The sequence below is a fragment of the Urocitellus parryii genome, chromosome 4 (assembly GCF_045843805.1).
Source record: "Urocitellus parryii isolate mUroPar1 chromosome 4, mUroPar1.hap1, whole genome shotgun sequence".
In the NCBI taxonomy this organism is placed as follows: Eukaryota; Metazoa; Chordata; class Mammalia; order Rodentia; family Sciuridae; genus Urocitellus; species Urocitellus parryii.
In genome coordinates this window covers 209214045-209235479 of record NC_135534.1, presented here as the reverse complement: position 1 = coordinate 209235479, position 21435 = coordinate 209214045, and the positions used below count along the sequence as shown (strand labels likewise).

The following is a 21435-nucleotide window of genomic DNA, read 5'->3' as shown; positions in this document are numbered from 1 at the left end:
AGGAGCATCCAGAGCGGCTCCTGCCAAGAAGGCTGGGCCAGTGGGGGCTCCACCTAAGGCTGGGGACATGGCTCCTTAGCCCAGTCTCCACAAGGCCTTTGTTAGCCAACCACAGCAGGACGTCTCGGCACCTGGGCGCCAGGGAACAAGGCACCTGGAGATTCGCACTGCAACCTGGTCCCAGCCTAGCCAGGAGCTGGTGAGCACCCTGCCCTTAAAGCTGGCAGGAAGAGGGAGCTGGGGCTGCCGCGGGCATCGGCACTCTCTCTGCTCCTGTCTCTGCCCCTGCCTATCGAGCCGTCACCCCAGCATCTGCAAGAGTCCTCAGCACTGAGAGTGGCCCGGGGCTCAAGAACAGCCGTCTGGGAAGTGGTTTGGGGACAGGATGGGGAGAAGCAGGCAGCCACTGGGCAACCACCACACAGCAAGGCAAAAAGAGCAGCTGCCCGTCCAGGGCCGTCCTTACCCTGCCGCCCTTCTCTCCATTGGCACCAGGGAATCCAGGGAATCCAATAGAACCCTGAAAGAGAGAGATGAGGAGGAAGCAGGAGAGCTGGGCCAGGAGGGGGTGCTATGCTGCACCCACAATGGGTGACTTCAGCTCCACCCACCCACCGGTGCACCTGCCCACCTGCCCGCAGGATGGCCACTCTGCACGATGCCCATCCACCATCCACGCACCGCCACCCACCTCCCTGCCTGCTTGGCACCCATCTGCTCATCAGCTCAACATTTCCTGAGCATCTCACGGACTCCAGAGCAAAGCCCTGGGACTGAGTCTCAACAGGCCCGCTCCCCACCCTCCTGCCCACCCCGAGGCTGCAGAAGGAGCCTCCATCTGGAACATGGCACCCAGCGGCAGAAAGGCACCTGGACAGAGCCTCAGGGAGCCGCAGCACCAACCCCAGGAGTGAACTCTGCCAAGCCTCCAAGTGAGGTGGGGGTCTACTATTCCAGGAGCTCTGGCTGTGGACAAGCCAATGGGCGAAGGCCACAGCGGGCCACCAGGGCCCAGCTGCCCAAGGCCAGGCTAGGTTCTGCCCCTCTCTGGAAGGCTTAACTGGTGGCCAGGCTCCTCATTGGAACTTGGCCAGATCAACACAAACTGCTAATAGACAAGAGCCCCAGGGACAGTACCACCAGCCTGGGGCCACAGAAGCCACCAGGTCAAGGAACAGATGATGGAATGCCGGGTAGGGCAGGGCAGCCTCACACCTGCCGAGACACCTAGCACGGTTCAAAGTACCTTTGGCCCCTGCCTTCCTGGGTACCCTGGCAATCCGGGGACTCCGAGCTTTCCCTGGGGAAAAGAAAGAAGAAGCACACCGCGGTGAGAACCGCCGTCCTCGGCTCTCTCCTCTGCACCAAGAGGCAGCCAACGGGCTGGGGCGGGAGGCAGCATCCAAAGACACCGTCACCACAGAGTCCCTGCTGTCCTCTGGGGCGGAACCTCTAAGCACCCATGGGATGCAACAGCGCCCACGGTCCCTGCACTGACGGAAGAGCAGAGGCCCAAGGGAGGAGTGCTCCCGGGCAAGAACTTCCTCCCTCTGTGGCTCAGCCTCCTGTGGCCATGCGCGGTCAGGTGGGAAGTTTTAGACACTTGTACTCCCATTCCTTCTAATTAGAGGGGACGAGGTGGGACAGGGTGGCTCCTCCCGCAGCTGCACAGGGCAGGCTGCAGAATGGCCGCCATCGAGGGCTGCGCCTTCCTGCCGTGGCGGGGACGTGCGGATACCCTCAGTGGGAGGCAGGAACTCAAGGATGGAAACTCTCTATCTGGTGGGGGAGCTCAGAGCCCAGCTTGCGGGTGCCTGGGGAAGAGCCTCCTCCGAGGGGGGCAGAAGGGTCAGATGCAGGACAACACATGACCCGTCAGTCAATGTGCATGGCCATGGGGCAGGATTACTGGGGGCCCGGGGGCCAGGGTCATCAGCAGGGGCCTCTCTAGAGCCTCAGTGGAGCTCAGTCCCTCCCAGGCATGGCCCACCACCCAGTGTCACAAACCTTCTCCCCAGTGGGCCCCAGGGGACCGGGATCACCATTGGGACCTCCACGACCCTTCGGGCCTTCAGGGCCATCTTCTCCCCTGGGTCCAGGTGGGCCGATCTCCCCCTGCAATCAAACAGAGGACGTGAGGGGGATCCTACAGTCTCCGCCAGGCTGAGGACTGCAGCCACGGTCCCGGGCATGAGGCTGGATGGAGGCCTCTTGTGATGAGAGCCACTTGGCCTCTTGGCCTCACTTGAGCAGAGGGCCTGCTCCAGAGCCCATCATGTGGCCAATCACGGGCGCTGCTAGAGGGTGTGCTGCCCCTCTGCACCGAGCGTGCCCGCTACATGCTCAAGGGCCTGCTCTTCCCAATTACCTCGCCCACGTCAAGGGCCTCTTGGCTGAAATAACCTGTTAACAATGGAGGCGCTGAACAGCTACCTCCGTAAATGCAGCGGGTGGATGGAACCCGCCTTCTTCTGAAACCCCAGCAGCCTTGGAGACGGGCAGCCTCCAACTGGGCAGCTACCTGGGCAAAACCAGGACAGAGGAGACCCCCAGAGCACATGCTGGGGACAGTGGGCTTCATTCTGCCCTATTCAACACCCCAGGTGACAGGTGGAGACTGAGGAGGGGCCCAGCAGCCTGCTGAGGCCGAGGGCAGCACCACTCTGGCTCTGAACAGCTGTCCCGGTGCTCAGTGGCAGAGTGGACAGGACCTGCCCAAGCAGGTGGTCAGGTGGTGAGTCCCCCTGACCAACTGCTTCCAAGAGCAGCTGCAGAACAGCTGGAGAGCCCACACCAAAAATGTGCACTGCAGGGACGGAGACCAACAGCTGCCTCATTGGTCTGTGGGAGAACGGGAGCCCAGGGGCCTTCCTCTGTCCTCCTCTGGGCGCGATGGCACACCTGCTCTGGGAAGTGTGATGGCGCCAGCTGCCCCAGAGGGGTATGCCCTGCAGCCCCTCCCACCCTCATCTGGCTGTAGCTGAGATGGGGGAAATCATCTGTATTTAAAGCTGTGCCCTGTCACCTGGACCCCAAGCCTGTGAGCTGAGTCATCGGAGGGCAGGGGTGAGGAGGGCTGGCCCTCCACTCGGTGGCACGGTCTGCAGCGCCGGCCGCCCACAGCGGTGCAGCCAGGACGTCACTGAGACAGCCCTCCTGCTCTCCCTCCAGTGACGGGCTATCGCTGCTGGCACTTGCCTGCTAGGTGGGACAAGGTGCCAAGTACCCAGGGCCTCTGGTTCTGGCATGTTCTATGAGGCACCCTCGGGCCCTGCTTTGGAGGATAATCACAGCAGCAGATGACAGGCCACGTCAGTGACGAGGTCAGCCCAGTGTGTGTGGCCCCTGAGCACAGGCAGCTCATCCCTCTGCCTGGGCTCCGACTCAGCCTGGAGTTGTTGGGAAGCCACCAGGCAGCGGCCACTACCTGGAAACCCTCTCTGGGTCACTCCTACACCCTCTCCTTGCTTATGTGACAGCACAGCTGGCGTTCGGCCCGGTGCCTGTCACCTGCGAGCCCTGCTCTCCAGCACACCTTCCCCCAGTGCTGGGTCACAGAGAACCAGCCAGGTTGTTGGGGCTTCTCCCGCAGGGCCAGCACCAGACTGTCCAACACCAGGGCCACACCGGGAGCTCTAAGGGCTGAGCAGGGTGTGGCCCTGCTGGTGACTGGCTGTGGCCTGGGGAGGTACTCTGCTGACTGCTTCATTCCCACAACCTCGCTCTCCTCTCCCTGGCCACCCATCTCGCCGCCTGCAGTCGCAAATTGCTCCATAACCACCTGATCAGCCAGGAAGTAACAAGTCCCGGTGGACCCACCTGTGTGGGACCCAGGGCAGAGGGGTAGCCCACAGCCATCCTGTCCCCAGGGTCATACAGGGACAGCACTCCAGCCTCCAAGCTGAAACTGAGGGCAAGGTGAGCAGGACTGCAGAGAGCCCGGCTCCAGGGCTCAGACCACCCGGGCTCAGGACCAGGAGTCCCCACAGAGGTGGCACCTCCATTCTGAGAAGACACTCCACAGCCACAAACACCCCGCACCCCTCCCCAGGACCCTGTGCCACTCTGCCTTTCCCTAGCTGGACACTTACCCGGTCACCCTTGATGCCCATGTCGCCTTTAAATCCAGGGAAGCCATCTTCACCCTGGAGGGGACGAGAGTCGGCCTTAACCCAGAGCCAAGCCCCCGCTCCCTGGCACTGCTTCCCCACCCCCACACTGGCACGGAGACCTGTGGCAGGAGCCTGGACGGGGGCCCTGTGCTCGGCCTTGTGAAGTGTGCTCCTGCTAACTCGCGGGCTCAGTGCCCGGCAGCTGAGGCTGCGGCCTGGTGGTCTGCGACCTGGTGGTCAGCGACCTGGTTTGCCCGTGCTGTGCTGAGCGAGCCCCAGCACGGGCATTGTTTCTCAGAGCAGCTTTGTGTCCTCTCAGCACTGAAGGCCGGGAGCAGGTGAGTGGGCGGACACTTGAGGAGGGGACTTGGGCTGCTCTGGCGGCATGGCAAATAAAAAACCAGCGTCACCAGAAGCCGAGAAGAAGGTAACCCTGGCTTTTACATGGGCTGTGCCACTTGTGGACTTGGGGACCCTCAGGGAAGGTGTCAAGGGTGAGCGACCTCCTGTCCCTTCAAGACCCTGGTCTGACGTCCCCCCAGGAGACCACAGAGAAAGGAGAAAGCCCCCGCCCTCCACAGAAGCTGCGCTTGGCACCAGGGAGGGAGCCGGGCCTCCATCCAAGAGGAGCAAACGGGGAGCCTGAGGGTCGGCCTCGCCGCCTGGAGACTGGCCCACTTCCCACCCGGCGGGCCCCGAGGCGCCCATCCAGTGTTCACACAGTGCCCACGGCTGGCCAGCTGTGGCCACGGAGTCGGCTGGAGTGCCAGGGCCACAGTCCCCCACGTCCCCTCCCACCCCTTCCCGCACCCCTAAGGACAGCCCAGGGACTGTCCTGGCAAGATGGCTGCCTCCACGTGACTCAGTCACGTCCTCCCAAGCATCTCTGTTGCTGGTCGGACAAAGCTGGGACTCCAGGAGGCCACCTTCAAAACAACAGAGCCACCCTAGGAACCAGGGACCAGGGAGGATGGGGATTCTGAGACCTGGGCTGTGACAAGAACCCTGCTGGGGCTGTGCCTGTCCCTAAGGCCCTGGGTGTCTGCAGGCACCATCCTGGGCCAAACTGCTCAGCAGCCCCCAATCCCCTGGAACCAGGGGGTCCTGCCTTGGCCCAGGTGTGTTCTGGAAGGAGCTGGGCCTGTGCGGGCCTTGCCTGTCCTCCTTGAGGACAGCCCACTGAGAGCACAGGCTGGGTGGGGCCACGGTGGTTCCACTGCCCTGTCACTTCAGGTCCAGTGGCAGCCCTTGATGTGCCAAAGTGAGTGACCTGGCAGGTCCCCTAGGGGCCCAGCAAGGAGCAGCGGGGCATGAGCACTGTCCCAGAGAGAGAAGAGGCCACCTGAGCTCCTGCCCACAGCCTCCCCGCCCTCCAGCCCCAGGTCCGAGCCCCTGGGAAGCCTCACTGGCTACCCGCAAGGGAGGCAAAGTCCCTGTGGAAAACCTCTAAGGAGGACACCAGAGAACAGGTGGCCATGATGGGAGGGGCCAGGGCCACGCAGCCCTGGAGCCCACCCATGGGACAGGCCTGGAAGGTGGCTCTGGGCCTGGTCCAGAACTGAGAGGACAGATGTGGTGAGCCCACCACTGCATGTGGCCGAGGACATTACCACTGCTGGTCCCTGAGCACTGACCCCGGCCAGCACGTACAGTGGCCCGTCTCAGATGTTTACTAACCAGAATGATGCCATCAGACCCGTGCCCAATCTGACCCATGACACGGGACAGAGCAGCGTGCTGAGCGGGGGCTCTGTGCTAACTCACGCTGGGCGTGCTATCGCACGTGTGGGCGTGTGTGTGCGTGCCCAGGGCTGTGGGCTGGCAGCGCCCTCCGAGCCTGGGGACCCGAGCGCCAGCCCACTCCCGCCTGGCCCAGCTCAGCTTCAGGAGTGCGCACCTCTGCAGCTGTGGGGGCTGCCCGGGAAGAACCCTAACTACCAAGCCCGTGGGCAGAGGCGTGAACCAGAGGCACGGGGCCCTCCAGGATGCACCCAGGGGACCCCAGGCCTGCCCTCAACTATTCATTCCCCTGGTGCACGTGCACTTCCCTGCAGAGTGGCCTCAGCTGCCCTGGACACTCAGAAGCCACACCTCCTCCGCTGGCCGTGCTGACATGCTGGTGTGGGGCCACCCAGCGGATCCTGTTCCGGCCAGGCTAGGCTCTCGGCTGGAAGGAGCAGATACTCACCTTCTCACCTTTGGTGCCCTTCAGACCACGGATGCCATCTGCCCCCTGCCCAGGTAGAAAAAGAAGAGAGCGCATGAACCCAAGCCTCTGCTGATTAAACCACACGGCGCCAAGCAGACCCGGCCAGTGCTGGCGGGCCAGTGGGACCGTGCTGTCCATGTTGCGGGGGCTCTGCGCCCTGCCTAACGAGGTTGCAGGCATTTTCCGGGTGGAAACACGAGTGAGCAAGTGGCCGTCTGCACGTCTGTCTGTCAAGGGCTCTGTTGTGCCCACTGCTGTGGAGGGGGGCAGACTTCCATTCTCACCCTTCAAACATGCAAGCGGCTTCCCTGTGGAGACACCCCAGGCTCTGAGGCCTGCGAAGTCTGAGAGCCGCTGGGCTCAGAGCACGGCACACAGGACCAAAGGACACTCTCCTGTCCCACCGATGGCAGTGCCTAGGCTGACTGGAGATTGTGCCCTGCCCCGAATCTGCCCTTCCGGGTACTGTCGACCCACAGCGTCCCACCTGATGGTGCACCAGGCTACTCTGGGGCCAGGCAGGAGGGAGGCTTAGCTGCAGAAGAGCTCCCCAGAGTCAGCCAGCCGTGCCCTCCCCCAACCCTGGCCTCCAGGAAGACGGGGCTCCGTAGATTCCTCTCACCTTGACTCCTCGAGGACCTGGGTAGCCGAGGGGACCCTGGGGGCCAGGTGGGCCCTAAAACCAAAGGAAAAAAGCCGTCAACTCCCTTTAGGCACCTGGGAAACTGCAGCCAACTCCAGGTCCCTCAGTGAGAGACAGGACCCGGCTTCCACCAGCATCAGGCCCCACAGAGGCCTGAGGGGACACAGCGGCCCCTGCCCTAATGTCAAAGGCAGCGGGTAGTGTCACATGATGAGAGGGGACACCCCGCCTCCCAAAAACAGTCTGGGAGTGAGGGAAGGTCCTGGAGCAAGACGGGCTGAGGCAATACGGGTGCCTGGAAGGACAGAGCTGCCACCAAAGACATGCACCCCCCCCAAGAGGCCGTGGGTAAAGTGGCCGCTTCCCATGGGAGGACAGGCTGGCTCTCCACAAAGGGACGTCCCTCAGCAGCCAGAGGGCTTGCTGATGAGCATCCAGGGCTCTCGGGAGGTACCCCTGCCTCCCCACCCTAGCCCAGGACCTGCACAGCCATCAGCGGCCATGGCCGGTACCCACCTGGCCTCCTTTCTCTCCAGGAGGGCCTTCTTTGCCAGGGTGGCCCTGTCACAAAGGAGGAATCCTTCATTAGTCAGTGCCACCTCCCTCGGGTATCCCATCCTCTGCTGCATTCCTAAGAGGTGGCAGTGAGGGTCACAGTGCCCCAGCTCCTCCCTCCCCAGGAAAACCAGTCACGGTGGCAGGGCAGGCAGGAGGTAGAACAAATGGTGGGCGCTGGGCCTCCGGCACGGGCCTTCGCCCAACACCCCAAGGAGCCCTGCTTCCATGATGCGAAATAATCTAGCTCCCATTATTTGCACTTGATATTTTTTTTTTTGATTAAAAAGTAATATACATTCACTGTAGACAATTAGGCGGGTGGGAAGGGATGAGGCCCCTCATGACTTCTGCAGCCACAGCCACTGACTGTGTGACAGGAGCTCTCATCCATTTTCTCTGCACGCACACTGGGTCTGACTAAGTGAGCGGGTCATGCGCCTTCCTCGAGTTGCTGGGTTCAGCTAAAGTGGATTTTTACTGGCTCCATACTGTCTCAGGGACCCAGTGCACCTGCCGCTCCCCCGTGGCCTGAGAGCGGCTTGAACACTGGCACCTGGGTGCTGCAAGAGCCTCCACATGCTTCCTGCTTCTTCACCGTTTAACATCGATCTCCCTGTCTTCAAAACCAGAACTCTCCAGCCAAGAGGAAAGCAAAGACCCAGCAGAACGGGCCCCTGGCGGGTGGCAGCCGGGTGCTGCTGTAGGAAGGCTCTTTCAAATCTCCCCGCTCTGTGCACCCAGGAGAGGCTGCTTCTGGGGCCACCAGGGCCTTCCCGTCCACCTGTGGTCCCGACTGTGAGCACACCACACCCAAGTGTCCAGCCCTGTGTGTTATTTTAAAGCACCACCGCTGGCTTGGAGAGCTCAGGGTGGTGGGCACCTGTAGGTTCCAGGGGAACGGTCCAAAGCCCTCTCTCCCCGCTCTGTGGAGGTTTTGCTGCAGGGACCAGGCTGAGACCCAAACAGATGCATCTGGGAGGGGCACCCTCCCTGCAGGGCATGGGCTGGCCATCCCCGTCCCATGTGGCAGGGGCCTGAAGCACACCTGGCCTGCTCAGAAGGCAACAGCAGCCCCAGGCCCGCAGAGAGACCCTGGGAGACGGGAGGGTGACTCCATGTCACCGCTGTGTTTATAATCGTTTATAACATGCCATTTTTATCCTTAGAAAATGCAATTAGATAGAGACATAAATTAAAGGGTTCACAAATGACATCCTGGTAAAGATGGATCTCATAGTATCTGAACTCCCGCATGGCCAAGTCCCTACATATTTTCAAAAAACTCCATGTGGAGCAGAGTGACTGTAATTCGTTGCTCAGATTAAAAAAGGACAATTTGGGATTTTTAGATTCACTGGACTAAATGATCCTCAACCCTGGAGTGCAAAGAGACAGATGTGTAGTAAACAGGAACCAATTAATGGTTGATATATTTAACTTTTTTGTTTAGTTTTTAATGGTGTTATTAAAACAATAAAATACATGGTCTTAAATAATTAATTCAGCTAATCTTGTTTTCTGAAACATGCTCTCTTTCAGCATCAGCTGAAAACTATTAAAAACCCCCAGACCAGCCGGGTGCGGTGGCACCTGCCTATAACCCTGGAGGCCAAGACAGGAGAAAAGAGTTCAAAGCCAGCCTCAGCAACTCAGTAAGACCCTGTCTCAAAATAAAACAAAAAGGGCTGGGGGTGTGGCTCGGGGTTAAGAGCCCTGGGTTCAATCCCTGGTAAACAAAAATCAAACAAGAAAACCAACCCCACAGCAGCAACATCTCACAGGAAGGGACGGAGGGACTCGAGTGGCGCACACCGCGTGCACACAGGGCCTCTGAGTGGTCCCACTTCCCCCAGCTCCCCTCCCCACAACGTGGCCACACGGGGACTTGCCCTCAGTGTCGGACAGGCTCCATGCTGGGCTCACACGTTGCTAGACCCTGGTGCACCGCCCTCCCACCCTGTGCTCGGACCAGAGCGTACACACCATGTGCACGCGGCTGGGGTCGCTCCAGCCAGCCCTCTTTACAGTCCCAGACTCAGGGTGACTAAGCGGCACACCCCAGTGAGGAGCTGACACTGCCACCGGTGCAGCCACCACCCTTCCACAGGAGCAGGTTGAAGAGCGTGTCCAACCCAGCAGTTCTGAGCAATCAAGCTCGAGACTGAACGGGACCAACCTCCATCCCCACGGAAGGCAGGCGAGGGCCCCCGTGTCGTTCCCAGAGCCTAGCTGCCCAGCCCCCAAGCCCCGGTGGGGCAGCGTGGGCAGGCTACTCACCGGGGGTCCGTCAGCGCCCGGCATTCCTGGGAGGCCTGGTTTACCCAGGGGACCCTAGAAGAAACAGAGTCTGTGGGGACACGCCTTGGTTTACCTCACCCCTAGGCTTGCCCAGCCCTCGCTGCACCCCAAGTTCTTCTGCTGAGCAGCCTGCTCAGAGGCACCCCTCTGTGCTGCCCCCAACACACAAGGACAGCCCCTCCTCCCTCTGTTGCCAGAGCTCTGGTTTAGCCCTGGGAACAGAACTCCCACTCTCACTAGTGCTGCGCCCACCCTCGCTGACACCCCTCCCACCCGCCGGCTCTCTGGGAGCCTGCCGGAAGCTCTCCTCTGCTCCTCAGACAGGGCAACTGCCGCACCAGGGGATCTGTTCATGCCTCTCCCTGGCCCCCGAAGGCCTGGTACCACAGCCACACAGTGTCACTGATCAGCATCCTGTGCCACACTCAGAGGGCCCCGGCCAGTGGCCATCTGGGTTGGAACCAGCCCTTCGGGGGATTCTGGCTCATTCAGAACCACCTGCACCCCACCTCCGCCATGGTTCTTGGCTGTGTTGGTCAAGGTGCTCTGCAGTACTCGACATGCCCAGGCTGGGACGTGCCCCCGACTGCAGAGGACCCAGGCCCCCACCCTCAGCCAGGTAGGGGGCCCTGTGGAAACAAGTCCCAGCATGGGACTCAGCAGGTACTGGTGGTGAGTTTAGGGTTGCCAAATTTAGCAAAACAAAGCAAGATGCCCGGTTTCAGATCAACACAGTTCAAATTCAACTATGCGTCATGTATTTTCTATTCTTGCCAAATCCAGCCCCCCACGGCAGAGCTGGCGAGTGAACGAAAGGATGGAGGAGTGCGTTTAGGAGTCCGCACAGGACAGGGACCCGAGACCTTGCCCACGGCTGACTTGTCACCTCCCCGGGGCTGAGCTTCTGCAATTCCAGGGAGAGCGGTGAGGGCAGCTGGCCTCCCATGCCTGCATCAAGAAGCCCCTCGGGCCCACCTCAGGCCCACCTACCTTTTCTCCTGGAGGGCCGATGGCACCTTGGGGGCCTGGAAGACCCTGTGGGAAGAGCCAGAAGAGGTGAGGAGAAGGCTGAGCTGGAGCCCCCGGCCTTCTTCCCATTCCCGCTGACAGGCACCAACCCGGGTTCCAGTCCCATCAGCACAAAGTGGGGACAGAGAGTTGGGGGGCAGAGCTCAGTCCGTCACCCCCAGAGCTCTGGCTGGAGACCCACAGCCCCCACACCTGATGCCCCAGAGCCGTGTCCCCAGGCCACTTACCTGGGCACCAGGATTACCCTGCTGTCCGGGGGGGCCAGGCTCTCCCTGGGGGCCCTGTGGGAAACAAGAGCAAGCCCTGAGAGGAGCTCAGGGAGCTGCACCCCGTCCCTCAGGCGGGGTCACCCCATCCCGGCACCCCATGCTCTCCATATGTTCTTAGCTCCTGACAGCAGCACAGAGGCTGATGTGTGGGGTCAGCCCGGCAGAAAGAGGTGGGGGTTCCCCAGAGAGCAGGGCCTGGACGGCACCTCCACCCAGAGACAACGTGCTCCTACAGACACGTCCGGACACCTCCCAGCAGGAGTGTAGAGGGCACGGGGACACTGGTGCCCAGTCCTCCTGTCTTGCTGATGTTCCCCAGTGCCCTTGGAAAGGACCAGGGCCCGGGACTCATCTCCTGATGGCTTTGCCGTCAGCTCCTCCAGAACAGGAAGAAGGTGGCCTCCCCCTGAGCCTCCCCGACTTCAGCAGCATGGGATGGGCAAACACCAACTCAGCTTTTAGCACTGGGAGCTCTAAGTCTGGCCCTCTGCTCCCCAGTGCCAGCTGCTGTGGACAGGGCCAGAACTCCCCAGCTGGGCTCGGAGTGTGCCTAGGGCTGTCACCATGAAGCCCAGCCCTGGCAGCCCCAGACTCACCACATTTCCTTTCGGGCCTGGTTGGCCATCCATACCCGTTACGCCCTGCAGGGGATGTGAAGGGAAAGACATGGTACATGAGAAATGCTCAAAAGGAAAACCGCGTCGGAGGGCAGCCCCCAGGGGGAGCAGAAGACCTGATCCTAAATCCCTTCTGCAGAAGGTCCACTGACCTGACCCTAGCCCTCAGCCAAAGGCGAGCTGAGCTGCCGCCCCAGTATCCCATGGGCAAGCGCCTTCTAAAAGGGCCTCAGGCAGGCCCCAGGAAAGAGCCCCATGGGAACCAGGGCTCTGCCTCCTTCCAGAGCATGCACAGGAGCTGCAGGAAGGTCCCTCGGGACATGGTGCCCTGGGGCTCTGCTGACAAAGACCCAGCAGGTACTGATGCCAGGGAGTGGACATGGAAACGTGATGGGGACAGGCAGGAGCTGGCCTGCTGCAACCCCAGCCTCCATCCCCACCCAGGCCCCTCACACCAGCAGCAGGCAGCTGTGCAGAAGGGTCACATTGCATGAGCTCTCCCAGTGCCCAAGTGAGCCACCAGCTGGGTGGCAGGGTCTCCAAAGCCATCATGGGAACACACAACATGAGGAGACAGGACTTACGGGAGGTCCTGGAGGGCCTGGGGGCCCCTTTGGCCCAAGCAGACCACGTGGTCCCTGCAAGAAAAAGCAAGGAAGGGTCAAACTTGTCAGGAGTCCCAGCCCTCGTCCCCAGGCCCCCACGAATCCTGGGCCCCACAGCCTGGCTCCTCCCAGTGCTTGGCGGGTGACCCAGGTCTTGGGGAGCCTGGCCCAGATCCCCTCTCACCCGCTACCTCTCCACCCTGGTGCTGGGAATCAGAGGTAGTGGGTGCCTGGAACTGAGGCGGGAGAACAGAGGACATCGCCTTTGACACCTGCTGGGACAGGCAGGACCAGACCTCTCCCACAGAAGCACCACCGCTGTCCCCCACTGCACAAGCACTTTGTCCAGTTCCTGTTTTCGGCTCTCTCTTGAGTCCCAGTGCACACTAACAGGAGCTGTTATTTCTGGTCTCACAGAGTCCAAGGCTGCAGGGAGCAGGGTCAGGAGAAACTAGGTCTCTGCTGGGAACCCAGGATTTCGTCCCATGGCCACCACTCACTCCCGAGTTGCACATGGACCCCTGAGCTAGGGGGCATAGCCCCAAGGCACCTGCCACCTGGAAAGGCTTACAAGATTCTAGTAGCAAGCGTCCAGTCCCTGTCTGCCACGGGGTTGGCTCGCGCCCACCCTGGGGGGCAGAATCAGGGAGACTTTAGCCAAGCCACATGGATTTCAGGCACCCTTAACTTTAACAGAACCTCTCCAAATTCAGTAGAGGAGAAATCCTCCCACGTCCATTGCCTCTTCAGTGTTTCCTTCGTTATTTTAATACCCAGTCATATTAATGTTTTCCAGAAGCTAATAACCCAGAAGGCACCGCTCGGACGCACGCTAAGGAGAATAGTGTGATGGATTCCCCTTAGCGGCTAATCAGACATCCAGGGTATAATTTAGTCCCAGTGAATCCGCACAGGCCAACCCTGCACTCTCCTCTGCACAGCGTTTGCAATATTTCTCATCAATTAACATTGCCAGATGCAAACAGCCGCCTGAATTGGGCAGCGAGGGAGGTTTCGGAGCCACCCTCAGTGAAAAGAAATCAGCGTCCCTCTATCATTAAGGAAATCTGCTTTGGGCCTAAACATGTGCCCCCTGAGGGAAGAGAGCTCCCTGCCTGGGGGTCGGACAGGGCGTTGCTAGAAGCTCCCATGGGAAAGTACACCCATCAGAACCTGAGCTGATGCAGGCCCTGTGACTGTCCCCAGGTACCCGCCACGGCAGAGGTGTGCAGACCCACCATGATGTCCCTAGGCCTCCACCATGATGTTCCTGATCACCTGCCATGATGCCCCTGGATGCCCGCCACCATCCTCCAGGGCCCAGGCCTCCTCCTGCAGGGAGGCTGGTGTGCTCTCCCTGGAGTCTCCCGCCCCACGAGGTGGTCTCTCCTTTCCTTCCCAGGGAAGTGCCAGGGTCCGTCTCTGTCCTCAGGCTGAGATTCTCTACTCTTACTGCAGTAGACCCCAGACGCTGCTCCAGAGGCAACCTCCTGTGCGGCCCGTCTCCACCCCACCAGGCCCAGACAGCGCCCACTGGCACACTTACAGGCTCCCCAGGCAGCCCCCTGGGCCCGACTTCTCCATCATCGCCCTGTGGAGGAGAAGAAGGTGGGATTTCAGGGACAAGTTGTGAGGCTGGGACACCCGAGACAACTTTCCCTCCGGTATGCAGTAGGCTTCACTGGCCGGGGCAGCTCCAGCACATGGAGGTGACTGGTCCTGTAGCAGCAGGAAAGGCCCCGGGAGCAGCAGGGGCACAGATGTGCAGGTGACAGGGAGCCTCTGCAAAGCCCCACTCAGGAGCTCACAGGCCTCAGCCACAGCAAGGGGCAGCAGGGCAGAAGGCTCCCTGAATTCAAAGATCTTGGCTACCCTGGCAAATGACAGAATCTGGGAAGGAGGGACATCAGGGAGAATCTTGGGATTCTTTTAACCAGAGTCCCTGGCCAGCCCCTGGGGAGCCTGAGGTCTCCGCCAGAGCCCAGAGCAGCCCAGGGGCCAACCACCAAGAGCCTTTTCCTCTTGGCTTTGGGCAGGAGTGCTCCCCTGGCTCCCAGCCGGGGCCGGAGCCGCAGGCCAGCACACTGGTCCTCATGGACCACAGCTCTCTCCTACCTTCCCCACACATGCAAGCACACAGCCTGCCTGCACACACGCTCACACACAGTCATGCACACATACCACACACGTGCAAGTATGCACACACATGCGTGCAAACCCAGCCATGAACATGCACACCTGTGCACACATGCACACAAGAGGCAGGGGCATCCAGAAGGACCCTTCTTCTCATCTTACAGCAGACTGTGCTGAGGCCCAGACCAAGAAGGTGCCCTGACAGGTCAGTGAAAGCTGGTGGACAGAAATGCTGCTGGAGTGGCCCCGCCAGTGCCCTGCCTGCACCTCTCATTTCCTGGGGTTCCTGAACCTCCCCCGAGAGGCTGTCTAGCGATGGGTGCACAGAAGGCAGCAGCGTTCAGCATCCCTGTCATGGGGTAACATGGCCTCCAGCCCCCATGGGGATGCGGTGACAGAGAGAGACCTCTGGTGTGTGAGCCCGGCCCAACTCCAGCCTGTATTCCCAAATCTGGGGGAGCTGCCCCCCTCGCTCTGCTCACATGTGCAGCCACTTGCCCCCCCAGGGCCGAGGACAATCATCCCCCACACCCTCCGGCTCCAGCCGCCCCAGCCAGCACGGCTCCTGCACACCCCTGACACCTCATCACATGCCATCAGCGGATGCAGAGCTCATTAGGCCTCTGGCACCTTCCCTCCCATGTGATCTGGGGCACCTGCCTCCTGCAATTAGAGGTGCTTTTCCTGAGACCTGTGACAGGTAAAAGGCACTCCTGGCCTCTCCGCATGGGCAGGTCAATAAAGCAAAGTAAATGTTTGGGTTTTGCTCATATCTCTCCTCCCCACAGCCTGCATGCTCAGACCCCTCCTCCTCCACCGCCGCCAGCCCTCCCCACACTGGTGCCCCAGGCAGGGCGCTACTGGGCTCCATCTGTGGCTTTCCTGCCAAGCTCTCTGGGGAGCAGGGCAGCACCTGCAGCTGAGATGTGACAGGACACCTACCCTTTCTCCATCGTCTCCTGGGGGTCCTGGTGGGCCAGAAGGGCCAGGGTCACCCTAGGGAGTCAACCAGAGTCAAAGTGAGTCACTCCTGAGCAGGTCACCCTCAGTTGGTGTCAAGCCCTGGTTTCCTGGTTCTGAGATTCTGGTCCTGAAGATCCCCAGCCCCCGAGGCCTGTCAGGGTGGGGGCTTCCCTCGGAGGTCGGGTGTGCTGAGTGGATGGCCTGCGGTGGCTAGCTGAGCACCTGGCCGTCTGGGGGGCCCACAGGCCTGAGGGCCCCCTGGACACCAGGCAGAGTGTGACCCACCCTTGGCCTGGGGCTCTGCGTGGGGCTGCTCCATCTCAGGCTTCCTGTGGCATCAGGCCAGACACACAGCTGGTGCCCTGTCTGTGCCCGTCAGTCAGAAGGACTGGCACTGAGTCAGAGAGCGGCCACAGCCAGGCGTCCCCATCTTTACGAGGCTGCTGGAGAGCACAGCTGGGGACCGCATCACTCCCACTGCACCACGGGTAGCACGGCCCATCTCCTGGTGAGACCCGGCGTGCCCGCGTGTGCACACATATGTGCAAAATTCCAAAGAGGCACAGGTCAGGGAGAAACCTCTGCTGAGACACAGGGAGCACCAGGCGGGTCCACCCCAGGCAGGTGAGAAAACCAGGGCAGCAGCCAGGGTGGCCCTGACCCCAACCCTCCTTAACGGGGACGGCTACTTGTGACTATCCCCCTCCCAGACCACCCCTAACAGGGACATGTCCTTGCTCAGCAGCTCATGGAACAAGGGCATGAAAGGCTCAGCTAAACAGAGCGCGGATTCCACAGGGAGACTGGATTCCAGCCCCCCGTGTCCCTGAGTGAGGGCCACTGGGACCGCTCCTTACGCACTACACATGACGAATCCCCTGCTTTGGCTGACTCTCCCTCCACAGAGACAAAGTCTCGGGGCTCAGCTCCACTGGCTGACCTGCTGTGCTCTGCTGGGTGACCACCCAACCCCCTAACGGAGCCATTGTGTGGAAGGGGCTCAGGAAGGGGCTCTGTGGTTGACCCTTCCACCCCCCACACAGAACACTCACCCTGTGGCCCTTCTCTCCCGGAAGCCCCGCCAGGCCATCAAAGCCGCGGTCACCCTGTGGGGACAAGAGAACTGTTACGGCACATAGCTGGGCACAGTGGTGGCCACCCCACGGGCAGATTCCTGCAGTGTCTAGCTCCCTGCACCAGGAGCCTTGGTGACTCCTGGGCAGCCCACTGACTGGAACCCTCTGCTTGGGGTCTGCCAGCCCCCTCTTGCCCTGACACCAGCAGAGGATGTAAAGGGAGACAGCCGCGGGCCGTGGGTGGCCACCAGCAGTGACACCGCAGCTCTTGGAATGGCTGCTGTGATGTGTGTGCCTGTCCACTCTCGGTCCCCTGCAGACGGGCCCACGAGGGGGGGCACCTGCCTGTGTTCCCACTGCTGCGGCCTCAGGCCTCCAGGGCTGCCCACACTCCACAGGCACCAGGCCAGCCCGGCCATGCCTCCTGCAGCCGGGAGCAGTGTCCACGTCTCCCAGGGTAGGGCGGGGGTCAAGTGTAGGATATTTTAAGCTTTCAATAATTTTGTTGAGGAAAGAACACCATAAACTATGGAGAAAGATCCAATAAGACTCGGATCTTCTCCGCCCCAGGGCACAGAAGCCCACAGCATCTCATCGGCTCAGACTCTCAGGAGGCAGTCAAGAGCTCTGCCAGTTCAGGGCCACCAGTGTGGAGGGCACCTGGCGTTCCTGACCAGGCTCCATTCCCCTTCCAAACACTGCAGTCCCCACCGTGGCTCCTCCGTGGAGAAGAAAGTCAGTATGTCCTCTGACAACCTCGGGGCACACATGTCCCTGGGTGGCCTAGCCACCTGCACATTCACAGTGGTTCCCGTGGCCAGGATCCCACCCCTCCCCTGCTCAGCACCCCCATAAAAAGAGCAAGCTATCCCCAGAAAATGGCTGCAGCCGTCACCCTTGTCCTTAAAGTCACCCACCAGCCCAACTTAGACAAGCCAGCGAGTCTGATCCAAATGAGCCCTCCCCATGATCACACACCAGCCTGCTTGTCCGCAACACGGCGGGGCGCAGGGGCACGCGAGGTATGGGCGGCGGCCTACCTTGGGGCCCGTCTGTCCAGGCATGCCTCGGGCTCCATCGCTCCCAGCTCGGCCCTGGAACAGAGGAGGCACACTGTCGATTCCAGGAGTGGGCGTCCCACTGAGGCCCTTGCCAGGCCCAGGGTACCACTGAGGGGCACCTGCCATAGGCCAAAGCCCCCCAGTTATGCCACGCTGTACCCCAACCACTCAAAACAGGGTGCCATCTGGCTGAGTCTCACTGTCCTGACTGCCAAAGGGGCAGGACGCCACCTGCCTCTCTGGGCCTGGGGACCATCCACCTGTGGGCTTGGGGACCGTCCACACCACCTAGCTGCACAGCACTCCCTCTCGGAGCGCAGGGAAAGAGTTGTCTGGCTAGTCCGTCTGACCACGGAAGAAAAAGGTCCAGAGGGGACACATCTCACTCAGGCCACACAGCGACCCCAAGGCACAGTCACTCTGCCCCTGCTGGCCACTCCTAAAATCATGACCTCCAGACATGCCCATAGAGCCTACCTGATTGGCCATGGGGCTGAAGGGCAGGGCCTGGACCTCCAGGGTCCACTACAAAGGCCCCACAGTCACACCGGGGAGAGACCCACAGGGGCCAGGGGCTCAGCCAGCCTTGTTAAACTCTGCCAAGCTCCGCTCACTAACGAGGAACACCGGCCCAGCAGTGGCCCTCTTCTCCATTTCCCATGCGCCCTTGGTCAAACAGGGCCATGGTCTGGCAGCCGCCGCCAACCAAAAACCACCTGGACAGCAGCAGCTTTGGGTCTCCAAGTGCCACAGACAGCAAAGGTGGTGTCCGAGGGAAGAGGAGAGAGACCCAAGCAGACCCCAAGGAGACGGCTGCCCCTGTCCCAGGGAGGGGTACAGGGAGCCAGGAGCTGCCCAAGGGTGAGACCTGTCCCAAAAGGCCTGGGGCGGGTGCGTCTGCCCGACAGACACCCTGCCCATCAGAGCCTCCCCCGAAATCTCTAAACAGTTTTAGAAATCAAGAGAGACTCATCATAACAGTTCTCAGGATTTCTCAGCATGACACTGCCCTACAAAATGTCCAGAAGCTTCTGCAACCCACAAGGACATGCTCCCCAGGAGCCATGCTGGCAGAGAACTCAAGAGACCCTTCAGGCCCTCGGAAGCAGGCACCAGCCCAGAGCCCCTTGGCCACCACCTCCTCTCTTCTCTTGAGGCTCAGGCACCTCCAAAGACACACGCACACACCCACAGCCCTGAGAAGGGCTCAGCCAGCAACCAGGCCTGTGGCCAGCTCTTGCCCCCCGCACCCTTCCCAGCCTTTAACGAGACAAAGCACCTTGCAGAACCTGGCCCGAGGCAACTGCCAGGCTGTCCGTGGAGAACCAGAGAACTCCAGAGGAGGTGGCGTTTCTCCGTCCTCCACTCAGCCCTGCCTCCTGCCTGGCCCCTCCACTGTCCCCAGGCCATAGGAGCAACCTTTCACTTTCCACCTACAACTCTCTCAGGAGCCAGGAGGTCACAACCATCAGGGACGACCCTCGTCCGCCTTGTGTGCTGGGAGCCACGGCAGCCATCAGGAGCCCCAGCACCTTGGAGAGCACAGGCCTGATGGCGCCACTCGCATCCCCTCGCTCACCGGCAGCACAGGAACCAAGGTCCATCTGTGAGCCTGACGGGACTGCGAGGATTTCCCCGGCTTGCCCACGTGCCCTCTTTCAGTAGCCACGGTCCTGAGGACCACTGCACTCCACACAAAATCCCAGGAGAAGAGGAAAAACTAGCAGGCGGAAGGCCTGAGCAGGTGCCTGGACACTTCCCCCACAGCATGGCCACTTTTGGAGCCAGAGGCTGCCTGAGACATGAGGCCCCGGCCAGCGTGGCTCATGGCACCCCAGCTGCCCAAGGCTGGGAAATGGCCTTCATTAAGCAGATGAACGTGCACAGGACAGAGCTGGGCTGCAGGGCCAGGTGAGCTGCCTCCATCCCAGACACGGCAGGTACAGCCTGCAAGTGGACAGCACGACCAGCCCAGCAGCAGAGCCTGGTCCACTCCTTCAGGCACCAAGGGGACAACCCCACTGCGGGCTCCATCAGAGGCAAAGCTGCGGTCCCCAAGCCACATGCTACCAGCACCAAATACTCACCCGTCTCCCAGGCTTCCCTGCCGGGCCAGGTGGACCCTGCACACCTCGGGGACCCTGCCAGGATCAGAGGACAAAGGGTCAGCAGCAAGCCCACGTTTTTCCAGAGGGAAAAGCAAAGCCTGTCCTTGTGCTCATCACCCAGGCATAGGTTTGCGGTCCCAGCTGCTTCTGTGAGCAGCTCGGGGACAGGGCACTGGTGTCACCCCCAGTGAGGGCTGGGGACAACAAGCCAGCCTGCCACCACAGAAGTCAGAGCTACTTCTGCTCATGCTGCATCAATACACGGTAAGTCCCATTCGTGTGGCAATCGGGGTACTAGCAGCAAACCAGGGGTGCCCCCCGGGAACAGAGATGGGTTCCCACGTACCTGAGGCCCCATGTCTCCGGGCTCGCCCTTCAAACCTCCACTCCCAGGAGGACCCTAGGGAGAGAGTTCAGGATCAGTGCATGCTCAGACGAGGGGCACGCAGACCATGGCGGTGAGGGACAAGAAGGGAAGGGCAGGGCCCACACAGCGTGTGGAGCAGCGCGGCATGTCCCAGGGGCAGCACGCACAGCCGCTCTGCCTCAGCCGACTAGGGGGGACAGCAACTCCCGGGAGGCGCAAACCGCAGCTGTTCAGATTCTTCCCAGGCTGAACGGCTCCAGGGCTGGGCTCACAGGAGCCACGCAGCTCGTGGAGAGGGTTCTCTCTCCAGGATGAACCTGACTCTTCCCTACAGGCTCCAGCTCAGGGCGGAGTGTGCACACCTGTCGGCCAGTTCAAGGCTGGAGTCTGGACGTGGGAGGCCAGCCCGGACCAGCCCTGAGTGTCTCTGCACACGAGCCATGCTCATCTGGGGCTGAGAGGGCCCTGCAGAGGACCAGGTTCCAAACCAGTGTCCCCGACTCTGAGATGGCTTCGGGAAGGAGGGAGCCCCCGAAGACTGAGGCTCGGGCCTGTTCATGGGCAGCTCAGGAGTGCAGGCTTGGCCTCAGGATGCCCTGGCCCCCTGGCCCAGCAGGCCCTTGTCCCTCAAAGGGTCCGCCCACCCCACCCACGGTGGCTGAGGGGAATGAGGGAGAGCAGCTCGGAGCTGTGCTCTGCTCCACACAGGCTCCTCTGGGATACTCCCATTCGGGATGGGGGCAGGGCTGTCTCCAGGAATCGCAGGGCTCCCAGGCACCCAAGGCTCCTTGGAGTCACCTACTCCACCCTAGGGGAGCAGCACCAAGAGGCCACTCATCCCTGATGGCCCAGGGCACTGGCTGGAGGGTCACCCATGCTACATGGCTACACAGCTGCCCACCATCTCCCCGGAGACACAGGCACAGGCAAAGCCCCCATGCAGCTCCTGCCCCCCCACCCTGCCAGCCACTCACCATGGGACCAGGTCTCCCCGTGAGACCCATAGGGCCAGCTGGTCCCCTCAACGCCAGCTGCAAAGAGAAGGGGACGTGGTAAGGAAGAGCCGAGGGCAGAAAGGACAGCTGGGACAGGGAAGGACGGAGGCTCTGGCAGGCAAGGTCCCTGCTCCTCAAGGCTCTCAGCGCCCACCATGAAGGACAGGGACTTGGTCTCAGCCCGGGCCCCTCGAGGCCTCCCTCTCTTGGCTAAGCAGGAGAGGCCCTCCCACTGGCTCGACTCCCCGCGGAGGCACTCCAGGTGCTCTCCAGGTGCTCTCCAGCGGCTGGGAGGTTCTTGGCAAGCTGGGAGCCTAGCTACCTGGGCTCTCTGCCCTTGCCTGGCCCCCCGCGTGGCTCCCACCTGCCACGGCACAGGTCAACCTGCT

The 21435-nt window shown here is 61.4% G+C and overlaps 1 protein-coding gene across 2 annotated transcripts in view; it reads right to left on the bottom strand.

Moving 5' to 3' along the window:
- Window positions 1-21435, bottom strand: part of Col5a1 (collagen type V alpha 1 chain) — a 137726-nt gene that overhangs the window by 41150 nt on the left and 75141 nt on the right. For both annotated transcript variants that reach the window (XM_026395386.2, XM_026395387.2), the window contains exons 14-32: window positions 21026-21082; window positions 20031-20084; window positions 19664-19717; window positions 17556-17609; window positions 16492-16545; window positions 15419-15472; window positions 13887-13931; window positions 12320-12373; window positions 11715-11759; window positions 11077-11130; window positions 10811-10855; window positions 9800-9853; window positions 7481-7525; window positions 6944-6997; window positions 6301-6345; window positions 4092-4145; window positions 2008-2115; window positions 1247-1300; window positions 467-520 (exon numbers count right to left, since the gene is read on the bottom strand). In XM_026395386.2, coding sequence (XP_026251171.1) covers window positions 467-520; window positions 1247-1300; window positions 2008-2115; window positions 4092-4145; window positions 6301-6345; window positions 6944-6997; window positions 7481-7525; window positions 9800-9853; window positions 10811-10855; window positions 11077-11130; window positions 11715-11759; window positions 12320-12373; window positions 13887-13931; window positions 15419-15472; window positions 16492-16545; window positions 17556-17609; window positions 19664-19717; window positions 20031-20084; window positions 21026-21082 — 1038 coding nt within the window. The remainder of the gene's footprint in view (window positions 1-466; window positions 521-1246; window positions 1301-2007; window positions 2116-4091; window positions 4146-6300; window positions 6346-6943; window positions 6998-7480; window positions 7526-9799; window positions 9854-10810; window positions 10856-11076; window positions 11131-11714; window positions 11760-12319; window positions 12374-13886; window positions 13932-15418; window positions 15473-16491; window positions 16546-17555; window positions 17610-19663; window positions 19718-20030; window positions 20085-21025; window positions 21083-21435) is intronic.